The sequence below is a fragment of the Staurois parvus genome, unplaced genomic scaffold (assembly GCF_062004578.1).
Source record: "Staurois parvus isolate SC_StPar_1 unplaced genomic scaffold, SC_StPar_1.0 ptg000530l, whole genome shotgun sequence".
Lineage (NCBI taxonomy): Eukaryota > Metazoa > Chordata > Amphibia > Anura > Ranidae > Staurois > Staurois parvus.
This window is the reverse complement of record NW_028318326.1, coordinates 12,542,320-12,564,892: the sequence shown is the minus strand read 5'-3', so window position 1 is coordinate 12,564,892 and position 22,573 is coordinate 12,542,320. Positions and strand designations below refer to the sequence as shown.

Below are 22,573 nucleotides of genomic sequence, written 5' to 3'. Positions count from 1 at the left end.
GACTCTGGAAATGTTTGCTAGCATATAGCGGTGAATCGGCCTATTTGGATATACCACCATGGCACAGTGAGCAGCAGCGGCCTGTTAGAATCTCCTTAACCTGGTAATTTGCTATGACTGCTTGCTCCACTGTATCTATAGATGAAGCCATGGTTGCCACTATGGCTGTACTATAAACATATGATCTGCTCTTCATCCCCATTACATGTAGGTTGGGGGTTAATAGTAAAGCAGAGTGCCCATTTACGCACCATGCTTGGATAAAGCCCCCTTTAACTAATTTTCCCACAATTTCCTGGGTTTCTGGATACACCCAGGTAAGATAAACATTTCTGCTTATCTCCCTAAGCAGCCCAGAGAAGCCATCCCATGATAAGGCACAGATGGCAGGGCAAGTCATCTGCAGCCAGGTAAGAGGCCCTCCACTGTCAGAACTGGTGTGCAGGCAAACACTCAGGAGCCTAAGAGGAGGTAGTTTCTCCTGAAGGCCCATCTACTGTGGGGATCACCTCCCTACTTGCTGTCAGAGTACTAGAGTTCCTCTCTGTCCTCTCTCCTGGGATCTCTCCAGCTGTTCACCTGTTTTGCAAGAGCTACTCTGGACTCCACTGAGAGGATATGAGGATAAGTGCAATACTGTATCTGTGTTCCAAACTGTTTTACTGTCAGGGCTCCAGGTATGACCAGAGGTGTGTGGACTGACACAGGGAAACGCAGGCTTCAGGTATAGTATAAACAATACAATTTATTAAAGACAAAACAATACATAAATGCAGTGCAAGACTAAACATAAACACAGTGCAAACAAACCAAACCTCCAACAGATAACAAGAAGAACAATACTAAACGTAGTCGGGCAGGCCGGGTCGGTAGCAAACGGGCAGGCAAGGTACAAGGAGCAGGCGGAAGAGTAGTCAGGAATAGCTGAGGTCAGTACAGGCAGAGTTCGTGCAGTCAGGATTCAAGCAGGCAGGATCAGGAGACAGGGGCCAAGGGAAACTATACACCAAGGCCCTGACTGCAGGCCAGGCCACTCCTTAAATACACCTCCTGCAATCAGCCTGAGGTGATGACTTGATTGCAGGAGTGAACTTCTGGCTGCTGAGAGCACCCGCTGGCCAGCCTTGGTACTGCAGCCCACATGGCAGGTGAGTCCCACCACCAGTGGTGAGTCCATTCCTGACATTTACTAAGGTAGTGATTCTCAGCTACCTCTGTGTTGCTATAGTTGTACAGCCATGTTGATAGAGACAGATACAATACTGTGAAGAGTCTATGGTTGGGTAGATTTCATAATCTGTTTTGCATTATTCTGCAGTGTATACATGCTCTTTGCCATTCTGACACTTTTGCATTATCAATACTAACTTTGCACCTGTTTAGTAAAGCACAAGTTACAGTTACAAGTGACAGTTACTGCCTGTTTGATCATTTAGCCAATTACTTATCTTGTTACAGTAGTTTACAAATGAAATAATCAGTGGCGTCCCTATGGGGGTGCAGGTCACACCGGGAGACACCATCTCAGGGGGTGCAGGAGCAGGATGCCACCAGAGCTTCTGGGCTCTGTGAAGGTCCTGGCCAGTTATTGGGGAGATCCCGGATTCCCGGCTCAGTGACAGCTGCCCCCGGTGTAGGGGTAAAATGAGTATGAAGATATGTATCCCCTGAAGCAACAGCACATGTGCCGATTTCAGGCCGAAGAAGCCAATCGCCCATATACGACTTTAGTACAGAGCTGCCACAACCTATAGGGGGTTAACTGATCTTGCAACCCATAGTGATCCACGGGATCAGCTTCAGTGGTTTGCTGCCTGTAAGGGATTAACTGTGGCAGCTCTGTGCTAAAGTCAGAGATCGGCTTTATCGGCCTGAAACCGGCACATGCACAGTTGTTTCAGGGGATATATATCTACACGGGTCGGGATACTCATTTTACCACTACACCGGCACCGCTCCTTCCTCTCTGGAGGGGTGACACCACGTGTTACCGCACCGGGTGACACCAACCCTAGGGATGCCTCTGGAAATAATAACATGGTTTTTGCTTTCAGTTCAGCTCACAGGAAATAACAAGGACACTGCATTTCTGGCAAGGTCGAAAAGGATTTTCTGTACTTGCTGAAAATGTTTTCGACTGAAAAAGAAAATGAATGCAGTCAACAGATCTAAAAACATATAAGCTGTGATATATAAAATTTTTTGTCCATTAAATGAAATTTGTGCTATCCAATAAGCTTATGTGGTTGCTTGCATGCTATGTAAGAAATGTCTTTTTCTCCATGATTTGCTCTCGGGTGGTCCCACAAAAGGTCAGTGATGTCACAAGGGTGCACCAACACTGGGGGTCTGTGGGACACTGGCAAAAACATAGCAAAAATCCTGAGTATCTTGGAGGTTGGGAGAACACTTCTCACAAGTGAGTGCCATAACCTTCTCGGTTAACACCTAAGCGTTTTCCACAGCGTTTCGCAGTTTGCAAAAATGCAGTACAGTCCATGATTTCCTATGGGACATGTTCACATCTCCATGTTTTCACCCGGTGCATTTTTTGGAAAGGGTCAGGGAAAAGGTTGCATTTTTGGTTCTATAGACTTCAATGGGAATGCTGCAGAAAGCATATAGTGCATTTTTGATGCGTTTTGCGTTTAAATCTGCCTAGCAACAATTAAAATTTTAAAAATGGAAAAAAATGGAAAACACATCAAAAATGCATCAAAAACGCAACACAAAATGCAGTGCAGAAACGGCTCCAACGCAACCTGCATAGGTGTGAACCTAGCCTGAGAAATAACTTGAATAGTTAAACAGAGAGGAAGAGGCTCTGTGAACCTGTCTCAGATTTATTGACAAGCTATTGTACATTATTCCTTTCTGAGAATAGTTCAGAGATCATTGAAGTGTTTGTACTGTGAAGGAAGATCAGTAAATCTTCCTCCAGCAATAAGATTGTTCAACTTGTTAAAAGCATATTGCAGTTAAAAGCAGTGCTGAAGCTTGCTAAACGCTTGATGAAGCCCAACACCAGCATCAGCTGAGAAAGAAAACTGACAGTGCTGGTTTAGAGATCCCCGTGACTAAGCTCCATGGGCGGAGTGAAACGTGTGGGGGGGCATGGCCTGGTTGGAGCCCGGGATGAGGCTGTCATACACCTTCTCACAGGGTTTGCAGAGATGTGCGACTTTCTGGACTTTTCCCTTTTCCATTCGATTTCTAGAGCTGAGACGAGCTCTGTCCTTGTCTACACTCCAAGCGGTTGCTACATAAGAGGACCCGGTGGATCCTTGAGCAGCACCTGTCAATTTAGTTTGGCTGTTGGCAGTAGTGCTGGGGGTTGTGTTAAGCACCCGCATGCGCACTGACGTATGCTCCAAGAACAGATAGTGTTCGCATGAAGCCTAAAAGTGGATCCGAACTTAAAAAGTGAAGATTTATATCAGTGTAACCAAGACAATCCTTCCAAACAAAGTGCATTCTCCAAACCTGTACCTAGCAAGTGCATTATACCACATACTGCCTATGTTAAGCAAGCATGCTTGTTATACTCCCTGTGGAGCCTAAGGGGTTAATCCTCTGCATTGTGTAAAAAGGATGTTTAGATCCTGTCTTCTCTAATCCTCCCCTTCTTCTACTGTCCCCAATCCATCTGATGATAGAACAGATCCTTGGGGACAAGCTGCACATGTTGTTTGCTGTATATTGCTAGAGACTTTTTTTTTTCTTGGGAAAGTGCATGTGGTGAGCTAGGGGCCAATCAGCACTGTTCAGACAGAGGGTAAAGGGTCCTGCAGCCTCCTAGGACAATTAGAGGAGAATGAAAACTCCTCCTACAAGCTTTAACCAGTGCTCTGCTGGACACTGATAGAAGTCACAAGACTGCTCTGACTGCTGATGAGAAAAAGTATTTAGCAATTTATATTTACTAAAATAATTGCATTTCCAAGTTGTGTGTACTATGGGAGACCAGATATAGTGAATGCAAGGTCCTGGGTTTAATAACACTTTAACATAAAATGAGCCTAATAGACTTTTGCTTGTTTATTGAAAAGATCCACAAAGGTAGAACATTCCCCGCAGCAAGCTCCAGTTCATTCATGTGGAATAGCTTTCATTTATCTGTTCTGTTTGTATGCATGTTACTCATGCATTGATAGTCACATTGGCTTCTGCTATGGAGTCTTAATATCCTACAAATATTTTTCTGCTTATTTCTAGTTCAACTTCCATATTTACATACCTCCCAGCATTTCAAGTGGCCAAAACTTTGCTTATGTTTATAGATGAGCACGTTCCTAGCCACACATTAAAGTAAAACACATTTTACCCAGCACAAAGCACTCGATTAGCAGCTTCTACTGAATTTCAAGGGTAGACATTAAATAAGAAAGAAAAGGAGGAGTGTGTGTCATTTTGTAATATTAAAGGAAACCTGCACTTTTGTGCTTAAAAAAGTGATCTTTCTACATAAACACACACATATATATATATATATATATATACAGTGCTCGGAATAAATGAGTACACTACAACAGATTTGTCAGAAAACCTTTTCTTTCCTTTCAGGATCAACATTTTCTATGGGACACTATACTTAATTACTCCCACAAATGTGGGCCATTGATTGCAAGCAAGATTTATTAATTTGCACACACAAAAAAATATTTTTTCTGACAGACTCCATGGCAGCATACATACGGGTTAGGACCCCACTCCCATAAATGTTTTCTCTTTGCTAGAGGCTGTGTTCCTTTTTTGTCCTCCTCCTATGGACCTAGTGCAAGTCTTACCTGGTTCCCGAAAACAAATGGTCCGTGACCAAGGCCTGGCGAGCCTCTCCAGGATATCCGAGGTGACGCGCCTCTTGTCAGCTCCACGGGTCCCCAGTTAAAGGTGGGGTATTGGACGCGCCGGATGGATACGGTGCTGGGAGTGGCAGAGCAGGCGTCCCCTCATCAATTCCAGCGTTCCCCAGCTAATAGCGGGGTGGAAACGGACGAGCAGAAGTCAATGCTTGGAAGAGCACAAACCTGCCAGTGGCAACTTGGGCTGCTAACAGCCATGGCCATGTAGCACCCCAAATTGACGAGGCTTTCTCCAAGGCAGGCAGTTGCGGCTGGGTGGGATTGGTAAGCAGTGCTCCTTGCCCAGTTAGTGTCAGGGCAGGAACGCTGGAATGGGCAGGCAGGCCTATGGTACGGTCACGCTGCGACTGACGACAGCCACTACCCACAGACCAGAGTCCCTCAGGGCGCGGAGTCTAAGCCCCAGGCTACCCTTCACCAGGGCCCCTGATGGTGGGGATGGACTTGACGCAGCCTGAGACCAGGTCGCGGCCCCCGAGTGACCCCAGCTGCGATAACGACTGCCGCCAATGGCGTACAGCTGGTGGGAGCTAGATGGGAACACGAGTAGAGTAGTCAGACAAGCCGGGTCAATAACAACGGAGCAGACAGTACTAGACGGTAGGCAAAGAATACTCAGGTCACGGGCCGGGTTCAGCAACGGGAGGTCAGGTAAAGGGTTAATGCAGAGAGTAGTCTTGTCCAAGCCGAGTCGGTTACCAGGAGAGCAATGGGAACAACAAAGAGCTTGCAACAGGGCAACATACAGGACACAAGTGCAGAGCACACTTGCAGAGAGCAGGCTTAAATGTGCTCAACCACACCCTTCTGAGGAGGAGCCGCAGAAGCCTGAAGGCATAAAGGTTCCCACCATGCTTTGCAGAAAACCAAGATGGATGCCAGCTCATGGAGATGCATAAGCTCTGAAGAAAGGTAGGACCTTGACAGTACCTCCTCCTCAAGGTCACGGGCCGGGTTCAGCAACGGGAGGTCAGGTAAAGGGTTAATGCAGAGAGTAGTCTTGTCCAAGCCGAGTCGGTTACCAGGAGAGCAATGGGAACAACACAAGAGCTTGCAACAGGGCAACATACAGGACACAAGTGCAGAGCACACTTGCAGAGAGCAGGCTTAAATGTGCTCAACCGCACCCTTCTGAGGAGGAGCCGCAGAAGCCTGAAGGCATAAAGGTTCCCACCATGCTTTGCAGAAAACCAAGATGGATGCCAGCTCATGGAGATGCACAAGCTCTGAAGAAAGGTAGGACCTTGACAGTTAGGGTCTCATTTTTCCTTATTATTCTTTCTTTATCTTTCAGAAACTTACAGAAAAATAACTAGTTGTGGACTCAACCAGAATAGGGAATTTGTGAATACTCAAGAAAAATAATTCAAAGGAGAAGGTGATCAGTGGCGCACAAAAACTTCTTTATTACAGACAAAATTAAAAGTATAAAACAAACACAACACAACCACACACACAACCACATACTTTTAATTTTGTCTGTAATAAAGAAGTTTTTGTGCGCCACTGATCACCTTCTCCTTTGTTTGAATTATTTTTCTTGAGTATTCACAAATTCCCTATTCCGGTTGAGTCCACAACTAGTTCTTTTTTTGTAAGTTTCTAACTGGCTTGGAGTCTAGGGACTCCCGGAATACGTATTTTCGTTTGATCGTATATATATATTTTTAGGTACTTTGAGGTTCCTTTTTGGAAGTTTTGCAAGTTTCTTTATCTTTCCCTGGTGCTAGTAGGTCTCTGAAGCACAATGCTGCGCTCCAGGCCACCGGTTCCTGGTCTGGAGCGGTCTCCGGCACACTGCACAAGCACAAGCCAGCCTCAGAACGAAGCTTGGCTTTGCGTATGCGCAGTGCGGCAAGATGGTAGCACTCGCGCATGCGTGCCGGCATCCTAGGGCCCGCCACATGTGCAGTACAGTGGAGGTGATGTCATATCTTCGGTGTCAAATGTAAACAGCTGTCAAAGTTGTTTCCTTTGGGAAATCCTGCAGGCTAAATGCAGCAGCTTCCCCAAGCACTGTGGTCCACTGTGAAGGTCAGTACCTGCTCCCTCCTTCCCCCCCTGGTGGTCTGCTGGGATCCTGCATGTCATGTTTTTTTTTTACCGTTTGCTTGCCTTCGCAGCTGACCCATCATGGATGTGTCACCATCTCCTTGTGGCCAGCCCCTGCGCAGTAGGTACAGACGGGTGGCTTTATCCCCTTGATACCCCACTGGAACTTTTCTGTGGCTTTTAACTGTCCCCTGTTCTGTGTCTTTTTTTTTCCCCCTCTCAGCCCTTCTAGATCTGATCACCACTATACGGCACACGATGATGGAAATGCTTCCAGGTCTCGGCGCCATCATTCGTTCACTAAATCCAGATGCCACAGGTCTCCTTCCATCTCCAGGCGTCATAGGAGAAGCTCTCGTTCCTCCTCCAGGCGTTCAAGAGTCCCTGAAAGAAATTGGGACTTGTCCCGCCTGCAGCCCATCGGTTGGGGTGTGCTCCCCTTCCAAAGATCACCAAGAGGCATTGGAATCTTCACAACCTAGCCACCTGTCAGCCGGAGTCTCAGACAGTGAGGCGGAGGGTGAGGATCCGTGTGTGGGCTTTGACTTTGCTTTGGTCTTGCCCTTAGTCAAAGCAGTCAAAGAGGCCCTGAAGTGGGAAGAAGCTTTACATTCCTGGAGGAACTTGGGGAAATTTTCACCGAGGAATGGAGCAATGATGATAAGAGGGCCTCCTTGCAGAACAAAGCAGGCAAACTTTATCCATTCAAATCAGAGGACGTCAAACATTTAGAATTGGCCCCTCTGGTAGATGCGGCCTTGATGAGGCTAGCCTCTACAAGCCAGGCCGCAAATTCAAGAGAAGCTGGAGGAGAAGTCGTTCATCTTTTCAGAAATCCTCCAAGGGCTTGACCTCTGGAGGTCATGAGGCCACAAAGTCCCTTTGAGATTGTGCCCACTCAGGCAGGCCAGGTGAGGGCACGCCTTTGCCACTTTCAGCATGTCTGGTGACTTCAATGCAGGATGCCTGGGCCATCAGCACGGTATCTTTAGGGCATGCTTGGGTGTTCAAGAGCCCTCCTCATCTCAAGTTCACCCCTATGGCCCTTCCACATTCTGTAGAAATGAGGGAAATCCTGCTGTCCTATGCGGACTGTCTGCTGGCACAGGGTGCTGTTGTTCTGGATTCTGAGGGCGAAGAATTTCAGGGCATGTACTTGCCCCTTTTTTGGTCCAGAAGAGAAAAGGGGCCTTTTCTCTTCTGGACCAAATCTAGTTTTAGATCTCACCCATCTAAACTCCTTTACTGGGAAGTCAAAATTCAAGATGGAGACGCTGTTCACAATTCAGCAAGCAATTCAACCAGGCGACTGGCTCCTGTCTATAGATCTGAAGGACGCCTACTTTCATGTGCCCATTGCAGGAGATTTTCAGAGATTAGTCTGGTTCGCTGTGGACCATCGGCATCTTCAGTTCATGTGTCTCCCCTTTGAGCTTTCATTGTCGCCTCATGTGTTTTCAAACGTCTTGTTGGCAGTCATGGCCCTGATCAGAACCAGAAGCACCACTACCTAGACGACCTGCTCTTACTATCCCAGGACAGAGAACAGCTACTACAGCACAGGGCCCACCTTCTTGAGTTCGGTTGGTTGCTGAATATAGACAAGAGCTAGTTGGAGCCCACTCAATCTCTAATATTCCTCGGGGCTCATTTGGATTCGATCGGCGCCACCATCTCCCTGCCCATGGAGAAGATTCCGGTGATCCAGAGCCGAATACTACCTGCCCTGTCTTCCTCACACCTTCATGCCCTCCAATGCCTGAAGATCATTGGTACCATAGTGTCCACAGCGCCAATGGTGAAGTGCACACAGTGGAGAATGCGACCCTTCTAGAAGGGCTTTCTTCAACAGTGGAATCCAGGCAGCATGGGCTAGGTCATTTACATATCTCCGTCCATGAAGGAGAGCCTTCCTTGGTGGCTGCAGTGGAAGAACCTGCTCAACTGCCCCAATATCCTGGGTCACAATCACTATGGATGCCAGCAACTCCGGATGGGGTGCTCTCTGCCAGTCAGAGATAGCCCAGGGCAGATGGAGCTTTCCCTCCCACAGGTTGGGGGTCAAACATCCTGGAATTATAAGCGGCGCTCTGTGCCCTACGGTCCTTCCAGCACCTAACACAGGGGAAATCAGTCCTCCTGAGGTCTGAAAATATGATGGCAGTGTCCTACATAAGGAGACAAGGCAGGACCCACAACCTTTCCCTCTTGTGGCTTGGGCTCAGAGAAACCTGTCCAACATATCAGCAGTATACGTCCCCGGAGTCCAGAACTCGCAAGCAGACTTCCTATCCAGGGTTCAATTGCACAACAACGAGTGGTCTCTCAACACAGAAGTTTTCAAGTGGATACTGACCCTCGGGATCAGCCCGGAAGTCAACCTGTTTGCCTCCCCGTGCAACTGAAAACTGGCCTTCATGTGCTACAGCAGGAATTTCTGTCCCCTGGCCTTTGGGGTAGATGCTCTGATGGATCAGTGGAGGTTTCACACGACTTATGCTTTTCCCCGGTCCCTGTCATCTTCAGGTTTTTTCAGAGGCTCAGAGCAGAAAAGGTGGAGGTAGTGGCTCTAATTCCATACTGGCTGAACAGACCATGGTTTCCCTCCCTCTCAAGCCAGACCTGATGTTGCAGGGGGCCATTCTTCACCCTTGCCCAGCCCAGCTTCATCTAATGGTCTGGTTCTTGAGAGGTGAAGGTTGGAGGCCTTAGGCTGTCCTGCTGAAGCCATCCCTACCCTGATGAATACCAGAAGACCAAGTACCAACAGGGTCTATGGAAGAGTCTGGTCAAAGTTCATGGACTATATCTTGACCACGAGTGGATCCTTTAGTAACCCGAGTGTTCAGGATGTCCTGGGATTCCTGCTGTCAGTTTTGGACCTGCCCGTTGGACAGCACCCTCAGGGTTCAAGTGTCAGCCATCTCGGCCTTCACTGGAGTATCATGGGCCGACCACTCTCTGGTTCAGCAATTCTTCAAAGGGGCAGCAAGGCTGAGGCTCCAGAGGAAACAGAGGTTCCAAAAATGGGACCTTCCACTTGTCCTCACGCCTTCTCTGGAGGCGTTCCAGAATCAGCTGGGACATCCATAGTGAGGGAGGTCTCCATCAAGGCGATCTTTCTGGTGGCAGTTACATCAGCAAATAGAGTCTCTGAAATCAGGAACCTTGGCTGTAAAGAACCATTTTTGACATTTTTCCTGGGTCGGGTGGTCCTCAACCCTATGCTAGGTTTTAATCCTGAAGTGACCTCAGTCTTCCATGAGAACCAAGAGATTGTCCTGCCAACATATAGAGCTTTGGGAGTCAATGAAGTTCACCCCCTGGATGTAGGTGAGTCCTTAAGGCTATACTTCCGTAGGTCAGACCGTCTATTCATCCTTTACCATGGGAAGAGTAAAGGAGATCGGGTGCCTCCCAGGTCAATCTGGATCATCCAGGACATCCAAATGGCCTACAGAGCTAAGGGCTTGGCAATGAGTTGCTCTTTTTGTGCATGTGTTGTACTTGAATGGGCTGCCCTTCGCATCACAAATGCAGCAAAATAGTTCCTGCATCTTTTTTTTGGCCGTGAACCTTACGTGTTTTTGCACTGAATGTTTGTATACACAACTGCTACACACATTTGGTGTGCCATTAAGAATTGCGATGGCACATTTTTTCGCATGTTTCCGGGATCATGTTCATAAAACAAGTGCAAAAAACATGTTTCTGTGCGCATTTCCAAAAAGTGAAGGTGTGAATGTGGCCTATAGCTAAACTGCTTAAACAGTTTACTTCATCAAACCAACTTCTATATGCACAGGAAGCCTTGGGTACCACAAGGGGTCCAGATTCTCTTTTGAATAAAAGCCCTGTCTCTGGAGTGAATCCTCACCCAGTTATTGGCTACTGAGGTGGTTACATTGGATAGCGGGATGGTGGATCAGCTTTTCTTCTTCGGTATCAATGTATCAGTGTTTTTTAACAAGATTTACACAACGTTTGCCCAAGATTCACACATCTTCCCATAAGATTAATTTAGAAAAATGGATGAATCAACGGTGAAAATACTGATAAACAGACTGCTTAGCTTTTGCTATCCACTATTTTTATTTAAAACATAAATCCAGGCATTTAGCCCCCACAGGTCTACCTCCACCAGCCTATCTCCACCCTTTAAGGCCCTCTCTATTATTTTTTTAAAACCCCTATACCTACCTTTATTTTTGAAGTTTTCTAGCTGTTCCTCTGATATCATGGTAGCTTCCTTTCCTTCTCCTGGCAGGACTGAATAGTACTCAGGTAATCACATGTGAGCACTGGTCAGTACTTAAGTAATGTAAGCCCAGCCTGCGTAATGACTTCGTAATGACTTCAGCCCTCTGTGCATTACATACACCTGATCCTTGAACACATTGCATTGTACACCTTGGACCCTTGCAGTCTGCATTATTTATCCTAAACCCGACACTGACTACAGCATTCACCAACTCCTGTGCTCTGCCTTACACACTCCTGCACTACATTCACCTGCCACTTTATAATGTACACCTATCTACCCAGAGTAGTCTTCTGATGTTGTAACCCATCTGCTTCAAGGATCTACATGTTGTGTGTTCAGAAATGGTATTCTGCCTACCTTGGTTGTAACAAGTGGTTATTTGAGTTACTGTTGCCTTTCTATCATCTGGAACCAGTCTGCCCATTCTCCTCTGAACTCTGACATCAAAAAGGCTTTTTCATCTACACAACTGGATAATTTCTCTTTTTCAGACCATTCTCTGTAAACCCTAGAGATGGTTGTGCATGAAAATCCCAGTAGATCAGCAGTTTTTTAAATACTCAGACCAGCCGTCTTGTATCAACATCCATTTCACGTTCAATGTCACTTAACTCCCCTTTCTTACCCATTCTGATGCTTGGTTTGAACTTCAGCAAGTCATCTTCACCACATCTAAATGCCTAAATGCATTGAGTTGCTGCCATGTGATTGGCTGATTAGCAGTTTGTAATACCAGGCAATTGAACAGGTGTACCTAATAAAGTGGCTGGTGAGTGTATATGCACAATACTCTACACTACATTCTTCTTTCCAATGTGTTCATTGTTTCAACAGTTGTCAGTTGCTCTTGAGAAGAGGGGATTAAGGGGGGATATGATCAACATGTATCAATACATCAGTGGTTCATATAGTGAACTCGGTGTAGAGCTATTCACCCTGTGGTCATCACAGAGGACAAGGAGACACTCTTTACGTCTGGAGGAAAAAAGATTTAATCTCCAAACATGGAAAGGTTTCTTCACAGTGAGAGCTGTGAAAATGTGGAATAGACTCCCTCAAGAGTTGGTTCTGGCCAGCTCAGTGGATTGCTTCAAAAAAGGCCTGGATTGTTTCTTGGATACACAGAATATAACTGAATATAACTGGATACTAACATTTATAGGTAAAGTTGATCCAGGGAATATCAAATTGCCTTTTGGGGGATCAGGAAGGAATTTTTTTCCCAGCAGGAGCAAATTGGATCATGCATTGCTGGAGTTTTTTTGCCTTCCTCTGGATCAACTGTGGGTATAGAATTATAATTTTTTTTTTCTTTCCTATGGTTGAACTGGATAGACTTTTGTCTTTTTTCAGCCAGACTATGTAACTATATATAGTCCCTTACTATTTTAATGAAGTTCTCCCTTAAGGTAGGCTCAGCCTGGGTTTTGTTTAACCATGCACCTTAAGCCCCTCACACCGTTAAGAGTTTGGCCATGCCCACATCTTTCAGGGACACGTTAATCTCACCACGGCTCACTTCCTCCCTAAATTGTCCCTCATTCTGAAGTTCAAAAGTTGGGAAGTATGCCCTAGGGGCATATAAACAAGTCAGGCTCCCTGCAAATGAGCAGAATATCATGACTGTTGTACTGCCCGAAGATGACTGCCAGTCCTGGATTGAAGAGAAAGCCAGGGACAGAGCTGGAGTACAAAGAGGGTAGGTACCATGGTTCATTTTTACACTGGAAGTGGGGATAAAAATTTAAACAAAATTAATCTGGAGATAAACTTTAAACTGACTTTATGATACAGCCCAGTAACATAGTTTTAGTTAACAAAAAGCAATACCGTCTGGGGTAAAATACTGGGTCTGAAGCACAAAATTGGTTGCATTTAGTGATTTAATCAGCTGCTTATTTTGTCATATTATCCTGCTTTACTGTTAGACATCTGTCCTTCAAATCTTTTTGAAATGTTTACAATATGAATACAGATATGAAGCAACCTGGCTGAGTTTCACCTTGGGAAGGTGGTCAGTATTAATGCAATTAGTTGACAGCGCTCTGGGATTTGTCTTAGAAGTATCAAATCACGTGACCACGCTGCCACCATAAGCAACGTATCTGTCAGAGGCCTTCATTGTGGATCAGTGCTTATTGCTGCACAGCAGGAGGCTGCTTTGCTGGAGTCCTAAAACTGTTTTACCCCCAGGTTTATAATTCAACACAAAAAATATGCATAGTAAAGAAAACACGCTTTCCTGCTTCGGCAGCGCTGCCTTGACAATCTCAGAGTCTTGTTTAGCTGTTAGCCTATTTTAATTTAATAGTTGAATAGTTTCAAGATTTGGGGTATAATCAGATTACACAGAGTTAGCAGACAAAATGACTTTGCTTCTAATTCCGTAACATAAAGACCAAGATTACATCTCAGCTTATTCGGCGCAAATACAAATTGTACATTTAAAGGAAGTCATGTTTCAGGAAAGACTGTCCGTTCGAAGGAGCCTTGTGTCATTTTAAAAGGTAACATTAAAGGAAGATGAATTTGCAACCATTATCAGATAAACTAGAATATGATAGATCTGCTTACAAAATAATAAATTGAATTGTGGCAACTAAATTTCTGTTCAGTGGTCAAATATAAGACATAACGCTTGAAATGAATGAATTGAAGGTCATGGTTCCTAAAATAACTTTATGGCCTGTATGTGTAATAATGAAACAAAATTGCCATTGCGGTGCTCTTATATGAGATATTTTAATGTTGTAGGTATGAGAGAATGCACACCAGACGGCCCTATGTCCTGCAGACAAAGGAGAATATTTGCCTTGATGATGATTTGGTCAACCTGGAAGTTCTTAATGAGGTAATTTTGTGTAAACCACATATAGCACTTTGTACTAGGAGTCAGAAAGTAGACAAATAGACCTCTCTGGATTATAAAGTCACTTTATTTAGTGATTTTGAATATATTTTATATTTTATGTTTGTATTTATTATGAACAGGTCTAAGAAATAAAATTTTAAAATGTTCATTATCTTACAGTACAGGACACAAAGTATTCATAGAGACCTGAGTTCTAAGCTTGTATCTTTAAGTAGATCTATAGGCAAAACTTTTTTTGTTTATTTTGGATAGAGTAAGGGAGGGTTATAAACCCTGTCAGATTCTTTTTCACTATCTGTGTACAGTTGCAGAGATTTCCCTTCACTTCTTGTCCCATAGCCAAACAGGAAGTGAGAGGAAATCCCTGCAAATTAAAGGAAATTCCTTGGGGACCCACAGGTAACCAGAACTAGTGTCCCCATTAGAAGAGGGATTTTTTTTTACGTTCACTTTCAGTGATAATTGTAAACAGGACTAATAGAGAGGGTGAAACTCCTTAACAGGGGCACAGACAGCAATAAAAATCCAACAGGGGCCTTAATCTCTCTCCATTCTATCCAAAACTAAAAAATGTTTTGCTTATAGTTATATTTTCAGGTGCTTGGACACTGTGAATCCTCAGTTTTGTGTTAGTGTTCTAAGGTAATGGGCCGCTTCTTCACAGAGAAATTACTTTTAGCTTAGCTAGTTAAATTTTATTTTATTATTTTATCTTAGGATTTTTCAGTTAGCTCCTCACTGCCTTCTATTGCCACAAATAGAGAAGCAATGTATCTGGATCAACCTAACCTTGGTAAACCTTGGGAGCCGTAATTGGACCCCCACACTGTGGGGATGGCCTGTAATGTTGCTTCGGGCACAGGATCCTGCATGGTCACACACTTTTTTCATATCACAAGAGAGAAAGATTTACTTTCACAGAGAAAGATCCCAAAACTCCCCTCCTCAGGAGCCTCTACCTGTGCAAAATGTAGAACACCTAATCGCTCTACCCCAAAGCTCTCTTCCCAATGAAGGGGAACCCTCATTACCAAAAGTAGCGGGAGCAATATCTGTTACAATTTGTCTCTCTGGGTCCCAGACATCCCAGGCCTGTGAGTTCAATTGGTGATTTCAAGGGGGTACCAAAAAGTGTTAAAAACTCTACCTCCTCCCCACTTTTTCCTGGAGGTCCCTTGTAGGTTGATGTAAGCCACATTGTCTGATTACACCTTGAATGGGTGTCCTCACAGAAGGGAGAGTCCAGTGTTGCACAGCTATCCAAACTGCTCTGAGCTCTGGATGTTGATGGGAAGCTTGACTTCCACAGGTTACCATGTTCCCTGAACCGTGAGGGACTCCCCAGCCTGAAAGACTGGCAACTGTTGTTATCATTTTCCAGTGATAAGGATGGAAAGATTTTTCTAATGTTAAGGCTGCACTGGAGATCCACCAAGTTAGGCAATTTCTTTCCTGGCTGGCCAGGAGCATAGGTAAGCTGAGAGGAGTATGCTTGTTTTTAGGTCTACAAGATGTTGTGTTGGAAGAGTCTTGAATGAAAAGGGGAAAATTGTACAGCTTCAAAGGAGGCTACCATGAGGCCTAAAACGCTCATTGAGAATCTTATTGTGGGATGTCTCTTTGACCTCAATTCTTGAGTGTAGGATGTGGCAGAAAGAATAGTATTTTCTCGAAATTAAGCCTGGAGCTTCTGTGGACATCTGCCAAAAGCTGGAAGAGAGAAGTGTCCTTCAGGTAAAGGTCATCTAGATAAGTCTAGAGTTCTGAAAAGGGCAAGAAATGGAAGCAACATATGAGAAGTGGGATAACTGGAAAGCAGAAAGCAATACCCTGCATAAATGGGTATTGAAGTGCATGTGACCTACATGTGCAATGGTGCCCAGGCCTAGAAGCCAATCACTAGACTCGAGTACTGTCACATGACCAATTGTATGATGGTACTTCTCCAACACAGTCAATCAAAGCAACAGCTGTAGAGGAGTAAAGAGCTGCCAGGGAGCACAGGTAAAGTAAGTATATAGGGATCAGGGTTTTCCCTTACAGAGATACTGTCACTTTGTATGCTTGAGCAAGGTAACAGTGTCTTTTTAAGGCTTTCTACACATGGGTGTTGAATGGGCAAATGCATCCACTGCTGTCTCAGCAGGGGAGCAAAGTTAGAGAACAGGTTTGCAGATTTAGACCTAACAACAAAGGTTTTAGGCCCATTATTTAAGATGAGTTCATTGGAGGAAAGGTGGTGGGAACCACTAGCTTGCTGGTGTGGATTTATAATACCAGAGTGAAGGAAGACACTGCTTGGATATATAAAAAAATATTTCGAACTTTACGCATTTGAAATGTTTTGGACATTTGATGTTATGTTCACAGATTTGGGGATTGGTTTATCACACTTGTAGAAATGCTTTTTACATTATGATTATATCTAATGATATTTTGTACACTGATTATTCATACAGAAGTATGTTTTATCTGGCAATGTGGGAATGCATTTGGATGTGAGCAACACCCTTGTAGTTCTTACTTTTAATTTAGCAGATTGGAGCCCTTTTGGAGATCATTCCACTATTGATCACTTATTCATTTTACTTTGGGTTTCATTTATTTAGTTTTAATTAGTATGGTAGCATGTACATTTCACATGTTTTTTAAGGTCTGCCACATTACGCAAGGCCTGAATGCAATAACCAGTGTTGATGTACCATTTTGGCCTAATTGATTGTCACTGCTATCATCTGCCCTCATTTAAGCCTCATATGTTATGCTTCTTTCGATGATATCTACCTTGCAGTATTTTGTATTATACAAAAACTGAACAGGCATAAAGATTTGAGGCTTAAGAAACCAAAAATGGAGGCATGAAAAAAGTTGCCTAGAGGGTACATCATTTTCTTTTCTTTTGCAAACTCTACCATATTTTATGAACATGTATTTTAGTTGTGCAGCTGTCATCTTTATATAGTTGTCCATTTTTTTTTTCAGGAAACCATTGTACATCAGTTACAGACACGATTTGCTGACTTGCAGATTTACACATATGTTGGAGATATTCTAATAGCTTTAAATCCATTCCAAAATCTCAGCATTTATTCCCCACAGGTAAGAAACAACAATAAAAATTATGATTATACTCAAGGGAAACATGGGAAATATGTCAAAATAGGAAAAGTAGGACATAGCAATATGCCTGATTTATAAAATCTAAAGCAAAAGAAAGATAGGACCAATGCCTGTAGCAAACAGTCAAATTTTTTATTTTATTCTCTAACCTGTACTGGCAATGTTAAACAGGGGCTTTCAAGGACGCTACAGGCAACATCTTCTCTTTTTTTGTTGCTCCATTTTACATACACAGGCTCCTTATTGGATCATTGTATGTCTACTAGTCTGTGGTGGATCTTAGCTTTGTCATAAAAATAAGTTGTCGGGATTTCCCTACAAAAAACATGTACAATTTGAGTTTGGTTGGAGTTTGTCTTTTGAGCTGTTACTATAAGCATGTGCAATTGTAGACCAAAACATTAAATCCCTGAGACTTTTAAGCATGTTTCCAGTTTGTAAAGAAAAGTCAAAGTATCTCCCATCTTTGTTGTTAGAACTGGAATTAGGAGGTTTGTTGAGGAGAACATATGCCTTGGTCTCCACCCATGGAAACTCCATAGTGGCTCATTGGACTGGCATTTTGGGGGTGCATACATTTATGGTAAATAGACATGTGCACCTTGAATCCCCATCTCTGCTGAAAGGAGCTAATTAGGTGTCAGGGACACAGACACAATCTACACTTTAGATTTGGGAGTTGTAGGGTTTCATTTACAGACAAAGGTATAGGGGCATCAATGAACAAAGGGCTACATACTGACATTTATATACATTAAAAAGGCACAGAATAAGAGTTTTACTGTGTGTGCATGCGCGTGTGTGCATGTGTGTTGGGACAGCTTGTAATTGTCCTGCTTCCAGTAATAGTTACATAGTTACATGGCAGTACTCTAACTTTGTTAATACGGGTATAGGGATGTAGCATTTTTGCTGTTTTGTATTTTTTGGTGATCATGTAGGAAGCAATGAGCTATAGTCTGCCTATCTGTACTTAGCAGGAGTCAGGGGCGGACTGATCATTTGGAAACTCGGGCACTGCCCGAGGGCTCGGGGTCAGTAGGGGGCCCCATGAGATGCCCCTGGTACCTTTTTCATAGGCTTTTTTGAGTTTGGGCAAGGACATAGGGGCCCCATGAGTTGTCAGTCCGCCCCTGGCAGGAGTAATCATTGAGCATGGGTTGTATTTCCTCTGACATTTGCTGTAGGAGCTAGCCAAGAGAGGTTGCATTTGCTTCAGAATGCTTAATAACCTAGTCAATCAGCAGGCTTAGGAGTTCTGGTGATGCATGCTGGGAGAGTTGTTAAATAATTGGGACACTTTATCTTCTGTTTCTTTTCTTGGTGGTTTCTGTTACGTGAGAATGTCACTGTGAAATATCTAAGTGAAAAGAAGTGGTGAGAGCACCACACCCTTGATATGTTACCTGCCAATACTGCCAATATTGCTCTTGTTTATACACATACAATTACTAGCAACTTGTTAGGTCCAGTCACAGCAGGTATAAGTCCTGATGAAGGATGAGTGTTTTGCCTCCCAAAACACATTGCTTGCCTTGTACCACTCTAATGTGAATTGATTAATTTTTCTTTGGAGTTTAGATCGACTTGTGTGCAACCAGCCTGCCCATACATGGATAGAAATTCATCCAGTCCCAGCTGAACTGGACACATTTCAATCCTTGTATGGCCGGCTTTATGGTGTGGTGCTCCCACTGCTTCTCTTGCACACTTGGACTTCTCTCAAAACCCCTGTTGGGAGGCACTGTAAGCAGCTTCATTGAAGCTAGTCAGCTTAATTGCTTGAAGATATAAGCAACAGGTGATCTAGTGTCTTGTATATATGTACTCTGACTGTGAAAGATCTGTCTCTATCCCCAGGCCTTGGGCCTATTGGTTGGATGTAAAGAGGGGATCTCCCCTACTGGGAGGTCATTCTGAAGTTACTGGCTGCTGGAGGTTAAAGAGTACTGGCCTAGAGGAAGTAACTGTAACTGTCCCCAACAAGAGATATGGTGAATGACTAGTCCAGGGAAGTACACAGGAACCTTCTCAGCTCTCCTGCCTTGAAAACTACTGCTCTAACCCTAATTTTCAAAGGCCAAAACCCAGTGGAATCCAGCAAGCCTATTTTTTTTTCAGAAGGTACATATAGACTTTGTCAAATGAGAGATTAGGAAAGGATTTTAGACTAGTCTGGTGTTTTTTGGGAACATTCTGATTCACCCATTGCCTTCCTTTCCATATTGCAATGTGTAATACATTTGTTCTTGTTTTGAGCTAACTAAAGTGAATGGCACCCATCCTTTTCACACCTTGACAAAATAATCACACCTGATAGTGACACTGAAATGATCTTACTGCTATGCAAGAGTGCTTAGAAGATTTGCAATACAACTGTTATTCATTTGAAAATATTTTTTAAATAGCACTCTTAAAGCTTTGATAACATGATATTGGTAGTAACACAAAATGTCACTTTTTTGCCTTTATTCATATAGCTGGAATCCTGTCTTTTTAAATATGACATTAAGTTTAATGTGAAACTATGCAGTAGTTTAAATCCAAAAATTAACATTTTTGTAAATCACCTGTTTGTAGTTATTAATAAAGCTAGGTTAATACTTCTGTGGTTTCTCTGTGGCTGCGTTTGTGTGGGCCACAGAGAAACCACAGAAGTAAAACACAGGGAAAAGGTCCCTGCACCATTTCCAAAATTGCAACAGCAGGGAAACTGCATAATACAATACATAGGAGAAAGTGCTGTGGTTTCCATTGTGCGGGGGTGCCATTAAGAATGAATGGCACCCCCACATCTCTGCTAACAGCAGTGTGTTGTTGGAGCAGGAAAGTGTGTGATTATACACAGTCCCACATATATTGTAAGAACTTAGCCTAAGACCAGAGTCATGCACATTTTTAAAAATTAATTATAACAAATATTTTTAATATACCTAGACACTTTTCCACATACAATGGAGGTAAATTTTCAAATGTTTTCTTTGTTTAGTTCTCCAAGCTGTATCATGGAGTCAAACGTGCCTCAAACCCTCCACATATATTCGCAACTGCAGATGCTGCATATCAAGGAATGGTCACTTTCAGCAAAGATCAGGTATGATAACACCATAGTATTGAGCTGGTCATAGATGAACAGTTTTTCTTTGATTAGCCACACAAATGAGGTAGATGGAGGATTAGGTAAGCGAGAGTTGCCACACATGGATTGAAATTCAGCCAGTCCCTGCTGAAATGGCCAAATTTCTATCCATCTATGTCATAAAATATGCAGCGCTTATAAACAGGTCTCAAGATCCACAGAAACCTGATAACATACAATTGTTCTAAATTGAGTGTACAAATGAATATAAAACATATATAACTCGTGACTTCTGTGGTGCATCCACGGTTGGAGAACCGAAAAAAAGTTCGTGACTCTTGTGTTGGACAAGCTGAAAGAAGTTTGCACTAACCAGATATCTCAGCACATGGAGCATGGAGTAATTAAGACCTACTCCTGGTACTCTGAAAGGAAGCCACTGGAAGGGATGATGTCATCTGATATCTCGCCACTAGATGTCATGTTCCCAGGACAGCAGGACGATGATTCCAGAGATGCACATCAGCCAATAAGGAAATGAATCCAGCAAGCCAGCCAGCAACACACAGGAGACCAAGAGGAACCAGGCACCTTCAAAAAGCCCAGGCTCCCTCCAAAAAAGAGAGCCACAGGCCAGAAGCTTTGATAGTGTAGTATTGCATTTATTATGTAGTAATTCACAATGATAAGAAAAACCACACTTACAAATAAAGGTACACAGGAACAAGGGGCAGCTAACAGGTGTGTCCAGACAGTGGGGGGGCACCTCACTGACGCGTTTCGTGTCACACACACGTTTTCAAAATGTGTTGCTGGCTGGCTTGCTGGATTCATTTCCTTATTGGCTGATGTGCATCTCTGGAATCATCCTCCTGCTGTCCTGGGAACATGACATCTAGTGGCGAGATATCAGATGACATCATCCCTTCCAGTGGCTTCCTTTCAGAGTACCAGGAGTAGGTCTTAATTACTCCATGCTCCATGTGCTGAGATATCTGGTTAGTGCAAACTTCTTTCAGCTTGTCCAACACAAGAGTCACGAACTTTTTTCCGGTTCTCCAACCGTGGATGCACCACAGAAGTCACGAGTTATATATGTTTTATATTCATTTGTACACTCAATTTAGAACAATTGTATGTTATCAGGTTTCTGTGGATCTTGAGACCTGTTTATAAGCGCTGCATATTTTATGACATATTATCCGAAGTGTTTTGAGGTTTACTTTCTATGCTAGCAGCTTTACTAACAATATCTTTATAATCCATACACTTATTTGATTAATTACTAGACACCTAGCGCTGTTATACTCCAATTTTTCTATCCATCTATGGCCAGCTTTAGTTTAGCACTCATGAGCAAAGTACAGTAACCCATAGCAACCATTTATAATTTGTTACACATCCCATGCAATGCATTGATGTACTACCCATAGTAACTAGAGCTAAGCTAGTCTGTACATTTTATAAAGTCAAACGTTTTTGTGTATTTTTTGTTTTGTTTTGGATAGACTGTTAGATCCTTCCCTGCTTTTTCCTGCCCTCACTATTGGTCCTGGTGACCTTTGTCTTTGGTACAGAAAGTGATGGGAAGGCCAAAACATCTGAGTTGTCAAAGCAACTAATATACATACATGTTCAGATGATAACGGAAGAAAAGAGATATCTCCTCACTTTCGAGATATCTTGTTTAATTTCCTGTTCTGTCTCTAGGACAGGACACTATTGAAAATAACAAAACGAGACAGAGGTCCTAACTATTGATTTCCATTTAAAAATATAAAAAAAATGGCTTTACATAAACGTTTAAAAATGTCAGCTTTGCTAGACTAAAAAAAGCTGGTCTCCACAAAAATTAATGTTGTCCTCTTATTTTTAGAGGTACCCTTGGAGATTGGATATGTCTGAACAGAACACTGAAACCTGTCAGCATGAACTCATGCAGTGGGTTTCTTCTGTGTGTGCCTGCTGTGAATAATGATTGTGGCATTGTGTAGAGAGATTCAGTAACTATTGTCTCTGGTTTTGTCCCGGGTTATAGACAGCTCATCTTCTATTAGGTAGAGCTTAATGCATGTGCCTTCTCACAGGAGGCACAATATTAACCAATATCAGTATTCATAAAGGGTTCTTCAAGTCCTTTCTGAGTACCACTGCCTCCCACCTGGAGTCTTCAAGCTCCACTTTGTGGGATTTTTTTGGATAAGGGCTAATGTCTGATATTTCAGTTTCATCTATTTTTAGCAAAAAAAAAGTAAAAAGTAAAAAAAAAAAATGATGCATAATGGCCGTGATATTACTAGCATGTATTTTGTATTTTGTAACTT

The 22,573-nt window shown here is 43.4% G+C and overlaps 1 protein-coding gene across 1 annotated transcript in view; it reads left to right on the top strand.

Annotated features, from left to right (window-relative positions):
• The window catches only part of MYO3B (myosin IIIB), a 463,809-nt gene that overhangs the window by 173,096 nt on the left and 268,140 nt on the right, over positions 1-22,573 (top strand). Inside the window, exons 9-11 of the mRNA XM_089690537.1 lie at positions 13,933-14,029; positions 17,033-17,149; positions 20,160-20,264. Coding sequence (XP_089546663.1) covers positions 13,933-14,029; positions 17,033-17,149; positions 20,160-20,264 — 319 coding nt within the window. The remainder of the gene's footprint in view (positions 1-13,932; positions 14,030-17,032; positions 17,150-20,159; positions 20,265-22,573) is intronic.